The sequence below is a fragment of the Phyllostomus discolor genome, chromosome 12 (assembly GCF_004126475.2).
Source record: "Phyllostomus discolor isolate MPI-MPIP mPhyDis1 chromosome 12, mPhyDis1.pri.v3, whole genome shotgun sequence".
In the NCBI taxonomy this organism is placed as follows: Eukaryota; Metazoa; Chordata; class Mammalia; order Chiroptera; family Phyllostomidae; genus Phyllostomus; species Phyllostomus discolor.
Genome location: NC_040914.2, coordinates 26841305 through 26862732, shown reverse-complemented (window position 1 = coordinate 26862732; position 21428 = coordinate 26841305). Strand labels below are relative to the sequence as shown.

At 47.3% G+C, this 21428-nt stretch overlaps 2 protein-coding genes across 3 annotated transcripts; both read right to left on the bottom strand.

Annotated features, from left to right (window-relative positions):
• Positions 1–5464: 5464 nt before the first annotated feature.
• Positions 5465–8736, bottom strand: LOC114510746 (patr class I histocompatibility antigen, A-2 alpha chain-like). Of its 2 annotated transcripts, XM_028529250.2 has the most exons (8): positions 8321–8736; positions 7803–8087; positions 7296–7571; positions 6484–6759; positions 6279–6386; positions 5815–5847; positions 5657–5704; positions 5465–5498 (listed from the first exon to the last, which is right to left on the bottom strand). In XM_028529250.2, the coding sequence occupies exons 1-8, from the start codon at positions 8517–8519 to the stop codon at positions 5494–5496; spliced, it is 1230 nt and encodes a 409-aa protein (XP_028385051.2). In that variant the 5' UTR covers positions 8520–8736; the 3' UTR covers positions 5465–5493. The 2 variants fall into 2 exon arrangements, with proteins under 2 accessions (XP_028385051.2, XP_035869234.1); XM_036013341.1 differs by lacking the exons at positions 5465–5498; positions 5657–5704; positions 5815–5847 and having other exon boundaries at positions 5977–6386.
• A 7214-nt stretch (positions 8737–15950) lies between these two features.
• On the bottom strand, positions 15951–18634 carry LOC114510745 (ret finger protein-like 4A). Its single transcript, XM_028529248.1, has 2 exons — positions 18349–18634; positions 15951–16606 (listed from the first exon to the last, which is right to left on the bottom strand). Exons 1-2 carry the CDS (start codon positions 18632–18634, stop codon positions 15951–15953), a joined length of 942 nt encoding a protein of 313 aa, XP_028385049.1.
• Positions 18635–21428: the final 2794 nt, after the last annotated feature.

Below are 21428 nucleotides of genomic sequence, written 5' to 3'. Positions count from 1 at the left end.
GGTATAAACGATTTGTTTTCAAGTGTTCTTGCCTAGGGGAATAAGGTCTTGTGATTCACTGGTGGGCTGTAAATTGTTCAGACCATTTGGCTTTGGTTAATTTTCTTGCCTCAATTTCCCCATTCTTCTTGCCTAGGATTTTTCCTAGCTTACTATCCTCCCTTGCTATGACTCTGCATGCCATGCAAGTGAACTCTTGCAATGTTCCTGAATGTTCTGTGATAGGAGGCTGCCTGGCTCAGAGCTCTGGAGGACATCAAGGGGCTGTGTACCTTAGCCATCCAGACCACAGTCAAGTTCATCACCCAGCATGGGTTTCAAGGCCTCTACTGTGTCAGGATTAGTTAGAGCCTGGAGACAGAATGCAGAGCCAGAATAGGACACTGGCTCTGTGACTCTGGCAGTGTCATGGGGGAGATGTGCCATTAGCAGAAATGACACAGAGAAATGTAATCATGATCAAGTGCTGTGAGGGAAGTTTCCTGATATCACAGAATCAGATGACCAGGAGACCTATGGGTCCCCTTCCACTGGTCTCCATCTAATCTGAAAGGCATAAAAAGGCCTCTGAAAGAGAACAATTATACACAATCATAGAGCAGGAAAGATCTCTTGGAAATTAAAAATATCATCATAGAAATGAAGAATTAGTATGTGACCTGAAAGATCCACATTGTACTCCTACTGAGTCATACGAATTCACAAATGTGTGTCAGCTGGAGAAAAGACTTATTAGTCTGCCAATCATGAGATTCCATGAAGTAAATAATGACAGCTTTAAAATAGTATGAAAAAATAAAAATGAGTTTATGATGAGGAGGAAATGATTTTAACATTTTCTAAGAATAGTTCTCAAAGATTGCAGGTAAAAATTTACATTTGGAATGGCTTAATCAGATTCTCTCTACAGTAGATAAAGCAGACCCACACTGGGACATATCATAGTGAGAGTTCAGAAAGAGGGTGGGAGAGACCTTGAAAACTTCAAGAGGCAGCAAGTATGGGCGTGGAGACTAGAAAGCATTGTTGCAATGCCTTCTGATTTCTGAAGAAAAAATATTTCCAACAAAGAGTTCTTCTGTATCAAGTCAGGATGTGCATAAGGGCTAGGATAGCCTACAGTTGCTTCATGTATTTAGAGTATTCATAGTTAATTTTTCACATTCTTTCTTTGGAAAATACTACCAGGCAAAGTGGGGAAAATGAAGTAAACCAAACAAGGGGAACACGTAGCATCCAGGTGACAGGGCATCCAGTACAAGAGAGGCCAGGGCTGCCCGAGATGAGGTAAAGGACATCCAGGCTGTCCACCTGCTCCAGGTGTGCAGTGACCCAGGCCACCTGTGGCAGGACTGAGGGCTGTGGACAGGTGTCTGCAGATATGAAAGTGGTTGGAAATCGGATGTGTTCAAATACGTACTCATGAAGATGTAGACTCTGGGGAGAGCAGTGGAATGAATGTCTGAAACCTGACAGAGCGATGCCATGTCTGACATACAACCAGATGCAATGACCAACCACCCCCTACCCTAGTAATAAACCTTAAATAAAGATTTATTTTATTTTTATGTCCTTTTCTTTTTCATACTCAACCTGAAGACATTTTTTCATCACTTATAGAGAAAGAGGAAGGAAGAGAGAAAACATTGATGTGAGAGAGAAACATCAACGGATTTCCTTCCATAGGCACGTGGACCAGGAAGAAAAGTAGTACTTTGTTTAACATAAATCAATCCACAAACCCGAGTGTGAACTGAACCCTATGTCCAAATATCAGTGATGAACTAAAAACTCAAGTGACAAATCTATACATAGCAGCTTTAAAGCTCTTTAATGAGAGTTTATTCATCCAATCAACAAGTTCACAGAGGGTCAACCGTGTCAAAAAGTCTGCACATGAAGAAGAAGCAACTCACTGGAACTACTTAGTTTTCTCTGTAACGTGACAGCACATTGTAGAAATGTGTAAAATAAAGATACAAAATAAGGGCTAAAACAATTCTTCATTTCTTACAGTTTTTATCTTCTTCTAGGGAATAAAATCTTTACCTACTTGAAACAAAATATGGGTTTTTCTGTTGTTGAGCAAAATGGAATAGATGTACACTCTTTTTTTGGTTTTAATTTTAGAGAGGGGGTGGGGGGAGAGAGAGAGAGTGAGGTCAGTTTGTTGTTCTACTTGTTCATACATTCACTGGTTAGCTTTTGTACCTGCTCTGACCCAGCATAGAACTAGCAACCTTGGACAGCAGAACAATGCTCCAACTGAGCTACTGGCCAGGACCAGGGGTTGTAAATTCAGCTCATGGACTGAGAGTCACAAACATGCAGACCACAGCATGGCCCAAGGTGCATTCAGTCCACCATATTTCCAATGTGAAGCACCCTGTTGAACTACTGCAGAAGGTATTGTCTTATTCATAACTGTTTTTTAAAAGTCATATATTGGTTATTTTCACCACATGCACCCATTCTGGCAGACTTGGAAAATAATGGGACTTCATCTCACTCCAAATTCTTTTTCCTTCCCTGCTCCCTCTGATATAAGAGATGTCAGAGAGGTGTCCCCATTCAAAGAGACAGAAATGTGAGTGACACACACACAGTAACCACTCAGGAGGGTGATGATGTCCCGGCAGAAACTCCTGAGAGGCCAGCACCTCCTGCAGGGGATTTGAAACAGGACAAGTGTGTGTGGGGGTCACTGAAGGGCAGGCACTTCTCTGTGTCCTTCTGTCTCTAGCTGCCTGTGTGTGTCTGTCATTGGGTTTCATTTCATGCCCAGGAATTTTAAGTCACAACCGAATACTGCATAGCAATTCACACTCCTGTCCTCGCACCCAATCCTAAACCTGGGAGGTCTCACAAAAGTGGAATTTTGTACAGGGTGGAGGAACTCCATGGCTCCTTCCATACAAGGCTGCACCCAGGTTGCAAGGGACCAACCCCTTTCTCTCACTGATGGGGACCCAAGGGCATAGTGACCTGCAGGGACCCTCCTGAAATACCCCCTACTCTTCCCCCTCAAACCTGCCCAGCCCAGGCAGGAGGGGCAGCTTGGGACCAGGCAAGCTCAGCACAGTCTCACCCAGGGCACTGCCCACCCACAGGTCCCAGTCCCTCCTGGGCTGATCCCTCCCAGTTCTGCCCTGAGAGAGGACTCAAGGGAGGCCCCACTTGTCTGGTCTGAGCTTCACAGCTCTGTGCAGTGATTCCTCAGGCAGGGTGGCTCCTGACCCCAGTTACAGGGACAGAGAGCCTGGTTCTGGCTCCCCACAGAGATGCCACTGTCACATCTCCTCTCCTGTCAGTGACACCATCTGTGTGGGGAGCCTGGGGCATCTCTATCATAGAGCCAATTTGTCCCATGCAGATCACCCTCAGGCACATCTGCTGACTGGGCACAGTGATGGCCATTTCTGAGATGCCCTCAGGAGTAGCAGGCAGGAGGCAGAGAAAATGTCCCCTCTTCCCTGTGGAGGAGCTGAGTTAGAGTCACATGTCATTTGGGTGCAGGGACATCTGGGCCAGGAGCTCCCTTCATGGTGTTTCTCGCTGGGCTCTTTCCTCCAGCTCCCTCTCGTCTCCAAACTCTGTCCCCAGGTCTTCACACTGGTCAACTTAGCACTTTTATAAACTTAAAACAATTATTTTATTTTTTATTTTTCCATCACCCCCCATATACTCTCCCACCCCCACCCATCCCTCTCTCACACAATTACCACACTGTTGTCTGTGTCCATGAGTTAATTCTTTTAAGTTTTCAATTATACTTAACAAACAACATTGTATTAGTTTTAGCTGTAAAACAGAGTGATTGAACACATGTATAAAACATATTAAATAATCTCCCTGATAAATCTAGTACCCATCTGACACCGTATGTAGTCACAACAATATTATTCGCTATGTTCCCTGTACTGTACTCTACACCCTACTCATAAATGTCCAGGGCTGATACAGGACAACCATCATATTTTCGCTGACTTGGGTGGAAATTAATAGGGGGGCTAAGGAGGGTGAGTGTAGAAGTGGTGAAGAGCACAGCAGGACAATCTCAGAATATCTCCCTGGAAATTACTAATGAATGACATTAATCAAATGGTAAATTTATAATGGGGAGAACTGGCTGTCACCAGCCTGGGTGAGTCACCAAGATGAACATCCCCACTGTTGGGACAGGGAGGTACAGTGTCCAGTTCTCATCTTTCCTCTTCCACAGTCCTGGCTCCCTTGGTGGCTTCATCCATGCTCATGGATTTAAGTGTCATTTTTGTAGCATCACCTCCAAGTCTATGTCTCCAGCTCAGACATTTCTCCTCAAGGTCCACACTCTCATCTGTCCAACCTGACACCTCACTGGTGTTTCTAACACACATCTCACCTTGAACTTCTCTTTAGCTGAAAGCTTGAAATGCCAACCCCTCCCCTACACATTCTCCTGCCAGATTCTTCTCCCTCTCTGCTGATATAACGCCATCTTTCTGCTGGCACAGAACAAATGTGGGGTGTCCCCCTTGACTCCTTTCCCACACCCCAGGTTGAATCCTTAGGAAATGCTTTGAAATCCTCTTCCAAATGTATTCACTGTCCAGTCCCTTCCCACTGTTTCCACCGCTCACAGCCCCGTCAGAACACCCAGCACCTGCACCCTGGAACCATGGGAGCTTCCCCACACCTTTCCCTCCTGCCTTGCTGGTCCCTTGTCTCCTGATTCTGTCCTCAGCTCAGCAGCCAGACTGACCCTGTGTCCCAAGGGCTCTCTGTTGGTGAGGAACTCTCAGAGGAAGCCACGAAGGACATGGGCTCCTTGGCCATGACCTTCCAGGACTCAGCACCCACAGAATGAGAACAGTGTCTGCAGTGGATTAAGGACAGTGGATGCTGGAGCAGTTCCTTCTTTATCAGGTGTTCCTGACAAAATCAGGTGTTCCTCATTTTTTAATTGGTCAGCTCTCTGCACCCCACATGGACACCCCTGAGGACTACAAGATGGGGTCCTACAAGCTTGGGGTGACTCCTGGGCAACAAAGCAGGAACTGATTAGCATCAGGGGACATAACCATCAAAGCCAGAGGCTCTAAAAGGTACATTTGGAAGTGTGGGAAGAAACCCTGAATGGTGCATGGAGCACAGCTGGTGACAGGAACATCACTGGTGAGCTGTGCTGTCTCCTTGTCCCCTGTCACACAGTCTGTCCCTACCAGGTTGCTCCACATCTCATGGTAGGTTTATGAACTTAAAGTGACTAGAACAACTTAACCAATGGGGTGAAGGTACAGATGGAATAACCACTAGTGGAAACCATACAAGTTGGCATTTTTAATCTAAATTACTTCTATTCAGTTTATATATACAAATATATAGCCAATTTTAATATAATGTAGGCATGTTCTGATCCTGGTTGCAGAAACAGTAGTCATGGATCCTTAATATCCCAAGGGAAAGCTGCAGTGACTATTCAAGCAGCAGGTCCCATAGAAAGCAGCTCTGTCATGCTGGGAAAGAAAGTTATCATGAGCAAATGCAGGTCAGTCTCAGAAGTGTCACATTTTCCCACAGCCACCACATCCTCACAATGTCCCACCTGAGAATCCCGAAAACCCAGTTTGTCTCTCAGCCCCAATCCCCCCAATTCCTGCCCTCAGTGTCTCACCATTAGGAGCTGTGAGAGACACATCAGAGCCCTGGGCACTGTCGCTGCCTGGGGAAGACACAACAGCAGAGTTACAGGGTGGGGGAGCCCCCCTCACAGACTCCAGCCCACACTCTCCCAAGGGTCCCAGTCATCACCTCCACAACACCCAGACTTACAGGAAGAATGAGCGTAGTTCTTCCTGCCTCTGCCTGTGGGAAGAAAATGGTCTGTGGGAAGTTGGGGGAAGGCTGGATTCTGGGACCCTAAAAGAGCCCCACACTCCTGAAGTGCAGGGGCATTTCCAGGTACTGTGACTAAAAACCCAAGTTAGGATTACGAAATACAGGGACAGTACATGTGTGGGGACTGTACCAACTGGCCTTCTGGACATCTGTCCTGAACAGTGACCTTCCTTCTGACCTGTGACACCTGGGAATCAGTCCCCATCACTAGAACCATAAGGTGATAAATGTGTCCCTCACTTTCCCAGGGGCCTCACTAAAGAGTCAGTGTTAGGAAATAGGCCCCAGATGGACAAGCACCCGTGTGGGGCTACAATGTCCATTAACATGGCAGAGCACACTTCCACCTGGGCTTGACCCCCAGGGGGACAGGAAACTCAGCCCCACCCCTTGCCCACCTGAGCACTTCCTCCTCCACAGAACAGCTCCAGTGACCACAGCTCCAAGGAGACCCAGGGCAGCAGCAATGCTCACAATGATGGTGATGGTGGTCTGAGGAGGGGGCTCTGGGAGGGGAAGTTGAGAGGCCAACCTCAGGCCTGAGTCCTGACCCTGCTCAGGGACACCCTGAGGAGAGGCTCTGTGCCCACACCCCCTCCTCACCCCATCTCAGGGTCAGGGGCTCAGGCAGCCCCTGGTGCTGCACATGGCATGTGTATCTCTGCTCCTCTCCAGGGGGCACGGCCACAGCTGCCCACTTCTGGAAGGTCCCATCCCCCGCAGGCCTGGTCTCCACAAGCTCCATGTCCTGGGTCAGGTCCTCCCCTTCACGCTGCCAGGTCAGGGTGATGTCCACAGGGTAGAAGCCCAGGGCCCAGCACTTCAGGGTGACCTCATGGTCAGAGATGGGGTGGTGGGTCACTTGTGTCTTTGGAGGGTCTGAGGGGAGGGTGAGAAAATTCAGGAACTTTGCAATCTAGCAGTGCTCATGTGACCACCCTGAGAGTGGACAGGACAGTTGGTGTGGGAGAAGGGAAAACAACGCCTGGATAGAGGCACATGGGATAATCTCCTATTTCTTGGAAAGTTCTAGAATGAAGGTGAGAACTAGGGTAGGAGTGTCCAGGTCTCTGTGTGTAGACACAGACTCAGGAGGAGGCTGATGACTCAGAAAAGCAGGAGTCAGGCCTGCAGAGAGGGTCTCAGCCTGAGAAGCTGGGCCAGCGTCCTGGTGCACCAGGTGCTGCAGGGTGTGAGGGAACCGCTGTGGGGTGTTTCAGGGAGAGGGTGGGCCTCTTACTGTCCTGTAGAGAAAGCTGGGCCTGTGGGTGAGCCACAGAATAAGGAAACCTGGGGAACTCTTTCCTCTCCCGAGCAGGAGGGACATTCTGTCACTGCCCCATTCCCCTCCTCTCCTTGTGGGAAACAGCCCCAGCCCACAGATCCCCTCCTCGGGGAGGTCCATGTCCTGGTACCTGCTCGGAGCAAGGTCTCCTTCCCCTTCTCCAGGTACAGGTGGAGCTGGTGCACGCACTCGCCCTCCAGGTAAGCCCTTCTGCTCTCTGCATCAGGGACCTGCACCACCTCACGCCAGGTGACCTGGGTTGCTGTGTCCTCCGCGGTCCAGGAGCGCAGGTCCTCGTTCAGGGAGATGTATTCGGTGCCGTCGTAGAGGAACCGACTGTACCCGCCGAGAAAGCGCCCATCGGACCCCACGGTGCAGCCACACGTTTCCTGGAAGGTGTGGGACACTGACCCCGCCCCGAGGTCAGCCTTGCTCTCTGGCCCCGACCTGGTTTCAACCAGTGCGGACCGACTCGCGCTGATTAAACCTTAGCAGAAATGCAAACCGCTCCAAGTACCCACTGGCTCCTCCCGAGCTGGGGGCCGGGCGGGTCCGCAGCCTCGGGGTAGGGCTAGAACCTGGAGCCTCGGGCGACCACGGCCCCGCTGTTATGATGTGGATCGCGCGCGTGGCTCACCGTCCTCGCTCTGGTTGAAGTGGCCGCGCACGGTGTTCAGTTTCCCTTCACTAATCTGTGCGTAGTGCGTGCAAACGCCCGTCCGCTCTTTCCAATACCCCGGCATCTCCTGCTCCACCCACGGGTCCTTCATCCACGGCACCCGCGGCTCCAGCCTCGGGTTGGGGGCGTCGGTGTCGAACCCCTGGACCTCGGTGTCGTCCACGTAGATGACGCCGATGTACCGGTTCTTCCCGCGGCCCGGTCCGGACGTGGTGATGTTGAGAATACTCATGGTGTGAGGGCCTGGGGACAGGGAAGACGCGCATCCTGGGTCAGATGTTGGGCGGGTAGCGGCAGGGATCCCGAGGACGGAAAAGGGGGCGGTGGTTGAGAGGAGGGGTGGGGGACCGGGAGGGGTGTGCCGAGTCGGGAGTCGGGGGATCTGGGGTTTGGGGTCTGGGTCGGGAGTGCTGCAGTTACTCTGGCCCCCTGGCTTCCGCCCCGCAGAGGTCGTTCCCTCCCGACCCCGCAATCACCGGCCCAGGTCTCGGTCAGCGCCAAGGCCCCCGAGAGCAGCAGGAGCAGCAGTCTGAGCCTCATGATCGAGACCATGAACGTCTGGGAAGAATGAGTTCTGGTTGTCTGTGAGGACTTCAAACCCGAAACCACGGTGACGCTGATTGGCTGCTCTGGTGTTCCTACACCCAATGGGAGTGAGAACTGGGGAAGAGTCATGAGTATCCATGAAGTAGGACTTGACGTGGGTTGTGAGAGAGAAGGGGACTTCCCAAAACCAAGCGTCTACTGGCAGGGACCTGGGCTGAGACCCTGAGAGCCAGGCCTGGGGACTCCGTACTCTGCCCCGAGCCCTCCTCCTGCACGGAGAACTCTGTCCCGCTGTCTCCCTGAGTGCCGGCCCAAGTGCTGTTTTATTCAGAGACTCTCAAACGTTTTGGATTTAGAATATCTATAAAGTCTTACAAATTAGGAAGGAGCCCCCAAATAGTTTTCTTTGTGTGTCTTATGTCTATCAATATTTACCATGCAAGGAATAAAACAGTTTGAAAAATTCATTTAGAATAACATTAATAACCTATGATATGTTAACAGAAATAACTTTTTGATGAAATGTAACTATTTCTATATAAACAAGGTAAAGGGAGAGTGGATCTGCTTACATCTTACATTTTTGTAAGTCTCAGTGCTTGTCTGTATCATTAGCAGTCTGCTGGATTTTCATATTTGCTTTTGCTTTTAATCAGTTATTTTGGTTACAGTATGTGAAGAAATGTACAGCCTTATGCAAATATGTAGGAAGAACATTCTTAATAACTTTTTGAGATAAGTGTGGATATCCATCTTTGATGATTCACTAAAGCTACACAAGTGGTAGTTTCTGAAAAGCTCTTTGCAAACTGGAACCTGAAACAAAGCCATTGAGTATTACCTACTCTGTTACATTACTTTAGTGCTTGTTATACTGATGTAGGATTATTTGAAAGTGATGCATTGTTTCACTAAGTGATAGAGATCTCCCAGGGTGGGTGCATTTAATGACACATGATCAAAAATCACATTTGTTAATGTTACCACAGACCCCACTGGAAACGGTTGTCAGCTCTGGGAAGCTGTCTGGCTGCCGTGGTGAGACACACGTTTGCCAGAATCCTGGTTTTCCTCTGAGAGCTTCCATTCCATCCAGACAACAAGTGCTGTCAGGTGTCAACTGCCTGTTGACGCTCCTTGAGGGACAAGCTCAGGTTCATTTGAGAGAGTGTTTGCCAGTTCACCACACGTCAGTCATCACAGGTTCTGTGTCTCTCATTCTCTTAAGTGAACTTGCTGTTCTGTGAAGAAGAGGCTGACTCAGCCCTCACAGGTCACTTTCCTGGGCTCATGGCACTTGGGAATGAATGTAGCAGAAGTGTGTTTGTGCACTTTCCCGGTCATCCTAGGAGGTATTTTACATTTTATTCTCCATTTTCATTAAGGACAATTAAGAAATTAATTCATGTAAATGAATTAAAGATATATTTATCTTTTTAAAAATATTTCTATTTTTCAATTACAGTTGATCTACAATATTATATTAGCTTCAGGTGTGTAAGTCTGTGATTAGACATTTCTATAACTTATAAAGTGATCCCCTGATAAATCTAATACCTACTTGACACCATATGTAGTTATTACAATATTATTGACTCTATTCCCTGTGCTGCATTTTACATCCCCATGACTGTTCTGTAACCACTAATGTGTGCTTCTTAATCCTTTCTTCTTTATCACCCAGCCTGCAAACCCCCATTCTATCTTGCAACTGTCAGACTGTCCTCTGAATCTCTGAGTTTGTTTCTGTTCTGCTTGAATACTTCATTCTTTAGATTCCACATATAAGTGCAATCATCTGGCATTTGTCCTTCTCCATCTGTGTATTTCACTCAGCACCATACCCTCCACTGTGTTGTTGCCAATGGAGAGATTTCATTCATTGTGTGTGTGGCTGAGGCAGATTTTGCTGTGCATGTGCACCACTTCTTTATCTCGCCATCTGTGGATGGACACTTAGGTTGCCTCCATAGCTTCACTTTTGTAAATAGTGCTGAAACGAACATGTGGATGTGGACATGTTTTCCAGGTAGTAATTTGAATTTCTTCAGATCAATACCCAGAAGTGGAATTGCTTGGTCCTTTTTTGTCTCCTGTTATATATAACCTTTGATGTAAAGTTTGTGGGGTCTGGTATAAGCATTGCTACCCCAGATTTTGTTTGTTTGTTTGTTTCCATCTTCATGAAATAGTTTCCAATCCCTGAGCTTTCAGTCTATGTATGTCTTTCGATCTGAATTGAGTCTCTTGTAGACAGCATAGATAAGGGTCTTATTTTCTTATGCATTCAGCCACCATATGTCTTTTGACTAGAGAAATTAACTAATTTGCATTTAAAGTAATTTTTGAAAAATTATTTTGTTGTTCAAGTTCCATTGTCTGCATTTATCCCCCACTACCACCCACCAGCCATCCCCACCTACCTCCCCTGCTTCCACCCTGCCTTTGGTTTTGTCCATGTGTCCTGCATGTAGAGTAATTTTTGATAGATATGTATTTATAGTCATTTTATTGTTCATATTTTTTAATTTTTGTTCTTCTTAGAGAACCCCTTTAACATTTTTGTAATGCTGATTTGGTTGTGTTAACCCCTTTAGCATTTGTTTGTCTGGGAAGTTCTTTATTTGTCCTTTGATTAAAAATTATACCTTTGCTGAGTAATCTTGTTTGTAGGTCCTTGCTTTTCATCACTTTGAATATCCCTTGCCAATCTCTTTTGACCTGAAAAGTTTCTGTTGAGAAATCTGCTGACAGCCTTCTGAGAGCTCCCTTGTAGGTAACTAACTGCTTTTATGTTGGTGCCCTTAAAATTATTTGTCTTTAACCTTTGACATTTTAATTATGATATGTCTTCTGTGGGTCTTTTTGGATTCACCTTGTTTGGGACTCTGTACTTTCTGGACTTACATGTCGACTTCCATCACCATGTCTGGGATGTTTTCCATGGTGTGTGTTCTCCCTCGATGTTGTGATGAATAAATCCAGCTGAGTGGTGGGTCCTAGAGGACAGGGTCAGAATCTGAATCTTAGATTGTGGGTCTGAGGGTGATCTTTCAGGGGTTTTATAAGTGTAGGGATTTTAAAGTAACTTGTTCTTTGAAAACATTATTCATGCACGTACAAGAGAACTCAAAAGACTCTCAAGAGTACACAAAATTGAATAAGTCACATTGTCCCCTTGCCCTCTCAGTCACCTAAGTCCTCTACCAGAGTACTTTTGATTTCTCCCCCAAGGAAGATATATCTGTGCATTAATGTTGATATTATGGCTGTAAAATGAGCTCAGGATACAGAGTGGGAGAAAATGTTTGCAAATCACTTCCAGGGGTGTCTAACCTCTTGGCATCTCTGAGCCACACTGGATGAAGAAGAGTTTTCTTGGGCCACACATTAAATACATTGCAACACGTATTCACCAAAAAAGCCTCATAATGTTTTAAGTAAAGTTAGAATTTTGTTTTGAGCCACATTCATAGCCATCCCTGTGGCCTGTGTGCTGCAGGTTGGACACCCTTAGACTCTCCTGTAAGAATTGCTAAACTCAACAAGAAGAAAAAAAATAAATAAAAATCTATCAAATTGTAAAGAGCCACCTCACCAAAGTTATACCAGCCCTGGATGGGTGGTTCAGTTGGTTGGAGCATCGTCCCATGCACCAAAAGGTTGTGGTTTGATCTTGGGTCAGGGCAAGCATAAGGGACAACTGATTGATGTCTCTCTGTCTCTCTGTCTCTCTCTCTCTGATTCTCTGTCTCAAATCAATAAACAGCCTCAGGGGAGGATTAAAAAAGAAAAAAGCTTGCTGTACAACCATTTGCTTTGTTTCAGCCACAGCGGCCTTCAACACCTCGGATAATACTGGCACCCAGTGAAGAATTAGTGAATAGTGTAATTGAGAATATTATAGACACTGACATTCACAGATTAGACTGTCAACAGCCATGTCCAACAGTTCATGACCCCAGGAGCTCTAGGATCCCTGAACATCTGCAGTGAGGGGCGAAGAGCAGGAGAAGAGGAAGCCAACTAGGGGAGGTGTGCACGGACCAGTGATGAGGATGCGCTCACACAATGACTTTAAAGTCAAAATGGAAATCTGCACATAGGAAGTGACACAGGTGTCTGCCAGCATCAGGATGGTGTGGGTGGCTCTGGTCTCTGGAGGGCACTGGTGGGGGCTGTGGGGTGTGAGTGCGCTGCAGCCTCTGGTAGGGTCTGTGCAGGAGAAGCACCATGGAGACGCTGGGCAAGACCATGAAGACAAAGAACCTGACATCAGGACATGACCACAAGATGGCAGCCTCAGGCAGGTGTAGAGACTGGGGACAGTGATGGCCATTACTGAGATGGCCCTCTGGAGCAGCCAGCAGGAGGTAGAAAAAGTGTCCCATATCCCTGGGGGAGAATCTGAGCTGAGACTCATGTTGTCATTGGGGGACAGGGACACTCTGCAGCAGGAACTCTAGTCACAGCATTTCCCACTGGGCCCTTGCCTTCAGCTTCTTCTTCTTCTGTCCCCAGGCCCCTCACAGTGGTCATCCTGTGTGACCAGTGGCTGGTCTTCCTATGCATTCAAGTTCCACAGGGCTTGCTCTTCCCAGCCTGAGGTGTGTTTAGTCTGGAAAATACCTGCACTTGAACCCATTGTGTCCTTGCTCAGGGTCTGGGGTCTCCCTCTGACCATGTGACCTAAAGGACACTCTAATACCTCTCTATCACTCATAGAGCTCATACTGGAGTCTCCCATTGGACCAGCCTGTCCTCATGTTCTGGATGCTGACTGTGGGGAGAAGCCTTCCTGGCTGCACACACTGGGAGTAGGGCAAAGCAATGATGTGGGAATTCAGGGAGATAACATTAAAATTGACCATTCCAATATTCAATTGACAGTAAGAAATCTCAATTGATAATCACATCTTAGAAACCAGCTTCACCTGCCAGCTCACTGGCCCAAAGTCTTCCATCTGAGACACCACAGGGGGCAAGGGGCACAGTCCACTGTTTCTGCCACTCCCTCTGCCATGGCTGGTGCACTGGACACATGGACCTGTCACTTTATGTACAGGGGTCATTCAAGCTGAGACAGGCAGGTGGGACATCTAGGGCTTCTATGCAGTATCCAGCTGTAGCCCCTGAAAGGGAAATAAAATGCTCTGCACCTGACCAATGGTCTCCTTCTGTCGCCACACATGTGACTCCCTCTCTTCTCTTCTCCCCCCGCCACTGCCTTCCTCTCTGGTGACCACGACAGGGCTGGCTGTGACTATGAGTTCCTTTTTATTTGCTGTCAATTTATTTGTCACTTTTTGTTTTATGGTCCAGGTAGGAGTGAAATCACATGATTTTTATCTCTGCCAGTTTGACTTATCCCCCTCAGCATGATACCCTCTAGGTCCATCCATGCCATTGCAAATGGCAAGATTTCATTCTCTTTTCTGCCTTGTACTGTTCAACGGTGTGAATGCAGCACAGCTTGTTTATCCATTCACCCACTGATGGGCACCTGGGCTGCTTCCAGAGCTTGGCTGCTGTAAATCAGGCTGCAATGAACAGAGGAGTGCATATATTTTTTCAAATTAGTGTTTGGATTTCTTTAGGTAAATACCCAGAAGTAGGATCGCTGGGTCACAGGCGGTTCCATGTTTAATATTTTGAGGGAACTCCACACTGTTTTCCACAAGGACTGCACCAGTCTGCATTCCCACCGACAATGCGAGAGGGTTCCCTTTTCCCCACATCCTGGCCAGCACTTGTTTGTTGCTTTACTGAAGGTAGATTTTCCAGCAGACAGGAACTGATACCTCATTGTAATTTTAGTTTGCATGTCTCTTAGAGACACATTGAGCACCTTTTCAGGACTATTAGCCATCTGTAAGCCATCTGTCAGTCCTCTATTAGCCGTCTGTAAGTGTCTGTTCTGGTCCTCTGCCCATTGCTTTTGAATCCTCACCTGAGGACATGTTTGATGATTTTAGAGAGATAGAAGAAGGGAGAAAGTGAGAAAAAGAGAGAAAGGGAGACATGGACGTGAGAGAAATACATGAATCTGTTGCCTCTCATCCAAGCCCCAAGGAGGAATAGAACCCTCAGCCCTTTGGTGGACTGGAGGAGGCTCCAACCCACTGAGCCTCTGGGCCAGGGCTACACAGTTTAAAGGGAGATTGTTTCATCTGCTCCTCACTGTGCACGTCTGCGTTTCTTTCGATGTGAATTGGGTCTCCTACAGGCAGTGTCATGGGGTTCTGCTCTAATATATTCATCTTCTCTGTGCCTTTTGGTTGGTGAGTTCAGCCCGTGTCCATTCAGGTGATTATTGACCTATAAGGACTCTTTCCACTCATTTTACCTTTGGTTTCTCATCGCATTGTGTCTCCAGTGTTTACTTTCCCCAAGTTCCCTGTCTGTCAGTTCATTGTAGCAGTTCTCTGTGCCTCCTGTCCCCATGGCCACCAGTCCCCCTGTACTACCTGGGTGTCCTTGCACCTGTTCAAGTTTGTAGCCACTCCATGGCCTGAAGGTTACCTCTACCCTTGCGCCCTCTGCTGGCTGGTGGGGGCGTTACAGCCAGATTGGGCTGGGGACCAAGGGGAGTTTCCCTAGGATGACCTCCCCCTTGGGTCTCCCAGATCCAGTTCTGTGGGGAGCGTCCCAGTGTGTGATTGTCCCTTTAAGAGTGGTCCTCACTCCACCTCGATGCTGATGTCCCACCCTGTGTCCACCACTGGCCACATCAGCCCATGCGCTGCACCTGCAGCCCCGTCCAACCCTCCCCCTCAAGAATCTGCCAGTTTTACTCCAAGGACAACCTGTCTTGTGGTAGCTAAGCAACACAACCCTGCTGTGATTCAGGGGAAGGAACCAGGGGCAAAGGCCCAGGGGGGACTGTGGCAGAGTCGCCTCTGTGGCATCTGAGACACTTTCTCCTTGACTGTTCAGTTCTCATCACTCGAAGCTGGAAGCTAATGAAGCCTCACTAACTCCAAACATTATAAATGAACATAAAGATTCTTTTTCAGACAGTGAACCTCCTGTATCCAGCTGCTCCTGAAGTCCTCCTGCTTTCCTCTAGGGTCTGGGAACATTCTGTGTGCACTTGACACAAATGTGTTTTTCTGTTGCTGAGAGAAATGGCACACAGACACATCTCCTGTTGTTGAGAGAGAGAAACATCAGTCAGGTTGCCTTCCTTATGTTTCTTAGGCACAAGTCCTAACTGGGAATTGAACCTGTGGTATTTTGGTACACGGGCGGACAATCCAATCAACCCAGCCACCTTGGCCAGGGCACATCCCTGTTTCAACTGTTTCTGATTGCAGAGGAAATCGCTCAGTCTGTTGGCTCACATTTTTATTTTATCCATAACCTCCCTGATACATTAAGTGGATCTTTTAGAAAATGAAAAGGAAAACATTTGACAATTGATGTGAATGCTCAAAAGGTATTTATTGGACAATTATACAGGAAGTGCCCCCCCCCCCCAAACAACCATAACAGGACTTAATATGGGAAGTGGCAGTTCCCCATAATTTGTGTTTGTGATTCACAGCTGTCCCATGTTTTTCAGGGCGCTGGGTCACCAGCACAGGGGCTGGTGTCCATGGCTGTGCACACCCAGGGTGCGTCTGTACCTGCTGTGCTCAGAGTCCCATGGCCTTGCCCAGCTGCACTGGCCACGCTGGGGCTGAACCCGGGACAGAGCGTCATGAAGCTCCCATCATCCTTCGCTGGAATTCCAGGAGAGAAAAAGGGACGGAGGGGCTCTGCCACAGAAATCAGGGGGAACGTAAAACTGTGGGAGCCATCGCTCACGTCATAAAAGGAAATGGTCCCCATTTCAAAGTCCAGGAAAATGCCAATGTGGTGTAAGGAGGAAATGACCATGAGCTCTGTCACCGGCCTGGTGCTGGCCCGGAAGGTGTCCTTCTCCCTGCAGCTCACAATCCAGAAGCCACGTTCTGAAGAGAGGACGACCTTCTCCTTCCGAGGAACAGACTCCTTGCAGACGCCAAGGTTCCACTCTGTACTGGTGCCCAAGTCCACTTCCCAGTAGTGCCGGCCGGACATGAGCCGCCGGGAGCCCAACACACAGAGGGAGACGCTGAACCTCTCAGGACAGACCCTTTGCTTCTGCTCCTCGTACACACAGTGGACTTGCTGCAGGTCCTCAGAGATGTAGAGGTGGTTGTTGGCCGTGTCCACATCCAAGGTCACGTCCACTGTGGAAAGAGAAACAATCTGTCAGCTCTGTCCCCACCCCTCGGGGCCACCTCAGGAGCCCACGTGACTCATTCACTATCTCATCTTTAACTCCACACCTTGTGTTTCCCTGGGGGAATTTCCTGGGTCCCTGATTTCATCAGATTTCATGGACACAAGGAATGGTCATAATTGGAACTGGCCCTTGGTCATTACAGTTGTTTTCTCTACATTATTCTCTTTGCTTAGTTGATTAAGGAGGTTTCTTCCCTTTAGTGTGGATTCCCCATGGAAAAAGAGACCATGACTGCTGCATGTTTTCAAAATTAGCATGCAAGTCATCACAGACTCTGTCCACACATACACCTGAACTAGCCATTTCAAAGGACGAGGATATTCTATTTATTGCAGAGTAAAATTGACATGAAAGCTTTCTGTTTCCTCTCTCTCTGTCTCTAAATTATATTAAAATTATACATACACACATATAATATGTTTACATGTAAATATGTAAGTATATAAACCTGTACATATATTTGTAAATATATGTGTATATATGTATTTTTTTCTAAGAGTCCTGACCTTAGGACACGTGGACCCCTTAGCAGGAACTGGGACCCCAGCTTAATGGGGCAGTGCCTGGAGGGGCCTGAACTCGGAGCACCGGACTGTGAGCTGTGGCTCAGCCTCCCTCCGACTCTGATTGGGGCACAGAGCTCCCCATCTAAGGTGACCCCTGGATGGGGTTGGCCCCACTTTAGAAAGAAACCTTCTGGAATAATGATTCCTCGACCCCAGTTTCTATTTCTTTTATCTCTTTTTTTTCCTTCTTTATTTTAATTTTTATTTTTTTAATCCTTCCCTGAGGATATGTTTTTCGTGATTTTGCACAGGGAGGAAAGGAGGTTTTGGGAAGGAGAGAGACATTCATCGCTTGCCTCACTCATGTGAGGCACTCATGTGCCTCACTCATGAGCCCCCTGGCTGGAGTCGAACCTGTAACCTTGTGGTAGACAGGAATCTCTCCAACCAACTAAGCCACCTCCAAGGCCCTTTAATTTGTAAAACAATTTTTTAAGTTTCAGTTACAGTTGATGTACAATACAAAATAATATTGAATGCAACTAGAGTTGAAAACATTAAAAAATCACTGATGTTTGCCAGGTGGGAGGGCGTTTGGGGCATGAGGTAAAACAGGGGAAGGGATTGGGAAGTACAGATGGGCAGTGACAGAACAGGCCCAGGGTGGTAGCGGGAAGCACAGGGAATACAGTCAGTAATACTGGGGTAATGTGCATGGTGCCAGGTGGGGACTAGGTGATCAAGGCGAATCACTTCTGGAGGTATATGAGTATCTAATTACTATGCTGTGTTTTTAAACTACTGTAATGTTCTGTGGCAACTGTAATTCAAACATCAACCTCAAACATATTTAAAACTGAAAATGGTTTCCAAACACATTAAAAACAGTTAAGAACCAGGAAGAATGGATTTTAGGGATACAGGCCAGAGGCAATCCATCCATGTTTCTCTCTTGTATCAGTGTTTCTCACCATCTTTCACTTCCTTCCTTAAAATAAATAAATAAAATCTTAAAAAAAAACAAAGAAAACCTACAGACGGTTTTAATGCAGACTTCCAGGTTGGCACATTGGGAAAGAACGAGCATTTCAGGTGCCAGAACTCAGGTAAAGCACCTTGACTGGAGGGCTTTGACAAGTGTGTTTCCCACGGGGTGGTGGCTGGTGGCCCCAGACCTCACCTTGGAACCTGTGCATCCTCAGGTTCATCCTCAGGATGGCTCTCAGCTGGGGCTCCAGCGCCCTGACCTCTGACACCAGCCTGGCCAGCTGGTATTTGGGCCTGATGTCACTCTTCTGAGAAACCTCAGGGCAGGTGAAGCACACAATCCCGTGTCCCCCGGGCCCCCTCGGCAGTGAGTCGACACACTTGAGGCAGCAGAGGAACCCACATTTCAGACTGACGGGGTCTTCCAGGTAGGACAGGCAAATGTAGCAACTGCTTATGTCTTTAAAATGTTTGGCCATGATCACTGTCTGGGGGAAGGGACAGGCCGTTAGAACATCATAAGTGACAAGGACTGATGGGTCCTGGGACTCCACCCTGTTTCTGTGAATAGCAACCTGCACTCACCAGTCCCAGGCAATCAAGATGCAATCCAAGTACAAACATCAATAGCTGATGGCCAGGAAGTTCTGATTTTGAAATGCTAGTTAGCATGAAGACAAGCTTTATCCTGGGGCTGTAAGTTAGGGGGTGAGATGGTCTCTACTTGTGAAATTTTTTTTCAATCCCCAGCTAAGGGCAGATTTTTATTGGTTTTAGAGACAGAGAGGAAGTGGAGGGAGGGAGGGACGGACAGACAGAGAGAGAGAGAGAGAGAGAGAGAGAGAGAGAGAGAGAGAGAGATTGGTTGCTTCTTGTACTGATTCTGAGGGGAGGTCATCCATCAACTCTTAGTTATATGGGATGATGATCAAGCCAACCGATTCACCTGGCCAGTGAGACCTGTATGTCTTATGTCACATCTTCTAGTCTGGAGTGGCTATTGAGCCGGTGGGATGGGGCTTATCCACCTTGAAAGGTGTTGAGCATAAGCTATACCCTCAAATTTGAAGACATCACAGGACAGGAGAACATAAGCCACCTCCCAAGGAACTTCTGACAGTGATGAGATGTTGAAATGACTGCCTTCTGCCAGTGATAATGAAAGGCTTGTTTTTTGTTTTTGTTTTCTTTTTTACTTGGTATATGTGTCTTGTAGAAAATGAGGTTAGCCCTGGTTGGGGAACTCACTTGGTTAGAGCATTGTCCTGATATCCCAAGGTTCAGGTTCAATCTCAGATCAGGCCTCAGGGAAGAAACAAGCAGTGAATTCATCAATGAGATCATAACAAATCTATGCTTCTTTCTCCCTCACATCAGTAAGTTAAAAAACAAAAACAAAAACCCCTCATTTACGATGTCTCTGTGTGACTTGATATATCCAGTGGACAGGGCTGGTTGAGACCCAGAAATCCTACAACTGCCTCAGCTGAGTGTGGCTGAGACCCACAGCAGAACCTGAGAGGTGGAGTAAGCCAGTGGCTGACACTCCACTCACCACCTGGCAGGGTCCACCCATCTCGGATCTGACTCAGCATAAAGATGACCATGTTATTTCTGCCACTTGGTGTTACACATCTAAGTTCTGCTCACTGCTCCCATCAAAGGCATTTGACCCTAGATGTCCCCCCCATGCCTGGGACTGAGCTGGCCTCAGTCAGCACTTGCTGAACCTTTTGTAGAAACAGGAAAGTCAAAACCATGGGCTCACCTCTGGTGCACTAGGTCCTCTTCTGGTTTCCAGCTGCTTCCTCTGCTGGCTTAGCTCTGGAGTGAGGTCGACCAGCAAGCACCTTTTATCAGGCTGGGCCCTCCTCCCACCTCACCCACTTTCTGTTTGTCTCACTCATTCCAATCAGGTTTCCACCCAGGTAATGAGATTTTCTCACCCCACAGAGAGAACTTACCAGGAACAAAGGACATAGTTGTGTATGAAAGTTATTTTTAAATGAATGTGAACAAAATACTGCCATATAATCATTGTAGATTAGATCCTGAATATGATTTCTGGTCCTGTCTTGGGAAATGAATATCAAAAATGAGAACATTTTCTCACTCAATCCTAAAATCTGATCCTTTGGAATGTTGGTGACTGATCTGCCTAAAAATGTTTGGAATCACTGGATTGGGGATTGTAGTTGCATCATCTGAGAAACACCAGGCCTCACACTACCTTGTTTGGTTTTTTTTTATTTTTTAATTTTTAACTATTTTTACTGTTGACATTATTCCCAGTGTCCCATTTCTCCCTTTTGCTCACTTTGCCCCTGGCCTCATCTCCCTGCCCTCTGGGCATCAGCAGGCAGTTATCCCAGTCTCTGGGCTAATCTCTTTACCTTGTTCCATCTCCTCCCCTCCTCCAGCTGTCTGTCTGTTCCACGTGTCCGTGCCTTTGTCTATTTTAGGTGTGTCAAACTCATTTCACCGGGGGCCACCTCAGCATTGTGGTTTCCTACAAAGAGCCAATAACATTTTTAGGACCATACAGATGTAACTACTCCTTAACTAGGGGCAAGGATCTCTGCGCTGCTGCCAGGTAGAAACAAGGTGCCGGGCCACATAAAAGAAGGTGGAGCGCCAGATATGGCCCCAGAGCCTTGTGTTTGCCACCCGTGGTCTATTTTGTTTATTAGATTCAACAGGTAAGTGAGATTAGATGGGGTTTGTATCCCCAAACTGGCCTTTAAACCTCTTTTGTGCCCTGACTGGTGAGGCTGGGTTGGTTTCGTGTCATCCCGCAAAGCAAAAGGATGCCGGGTGGATCCCTGGTCACAGAGAGAGAGGCAACTGATGGATGTGTCTCTCTCTCACATTCATGTTTCTCTCCCATTCTTTCTCCCTTCTCCTCTCTCTGAAAAATAAAAACAGAAACAGATACCTCTCCTCTTTTGTTATGTACGTAGTATTTTAAGAATGTTATGTTTATTTTATTTTGTTAATTTTTTAAATTATATTTTATTGAATATGCTATTAGAGTTTTCCCATTTTTCCTCCCCTTTATTCCCCTCCACCCTGTATCTGTCCCACCATCATTCCCCTACCTTAGTTCATGTCCATGGGTCATACATACAAATTCTTTGGCTTCTCCATTTCCTGTACTATTCTTAACCTCCCCCTGTCTATTTTCTACCTACCATTTATGCTTCTTATTCCCTGTGCCTTTTCCCCCATTCTCCCCCACTCCCCTCCCCACTGATAACCCTCCATGTGATCTCC

Coding starts and splice junctions, on each gene's coding strand:
- LOC114510746 (XM_036013341.1), bottom strand. CDS start 8,519: ATGACTCTTCCCCAGTTCTCACTCCCATTGGGTGTAGGAACACCAGAG. Junction 8,088..8,320: donor GCTGACCGAGACCTGGGCCG/GTGATTGCGGGG, acceptor CCCTGTCCCCAG/GCCCTCACACCATGAGTATT. Junction 7,572..7,802: donor CTTCAACCAGAGCGAGGACG/GTGAGCCACGCG, acceptor GGGCGGGGTCAG/TGTCCCACACCTTCCAGGAA.
- LOC114510745 (XM_028529248.1), bottom strand. CDS start 18,634: ATGGCCAAACATTTTAAAGACATAAGCAGTTGCTACATTTGCCTGTCC. Junction 16,607..18,348: donor GAGGATGCACAGGTTCCAAG/GTGAGGTCTGGG, acceptor CTCTTTCCACAG/TGGACGTGACCTTGGATGTG.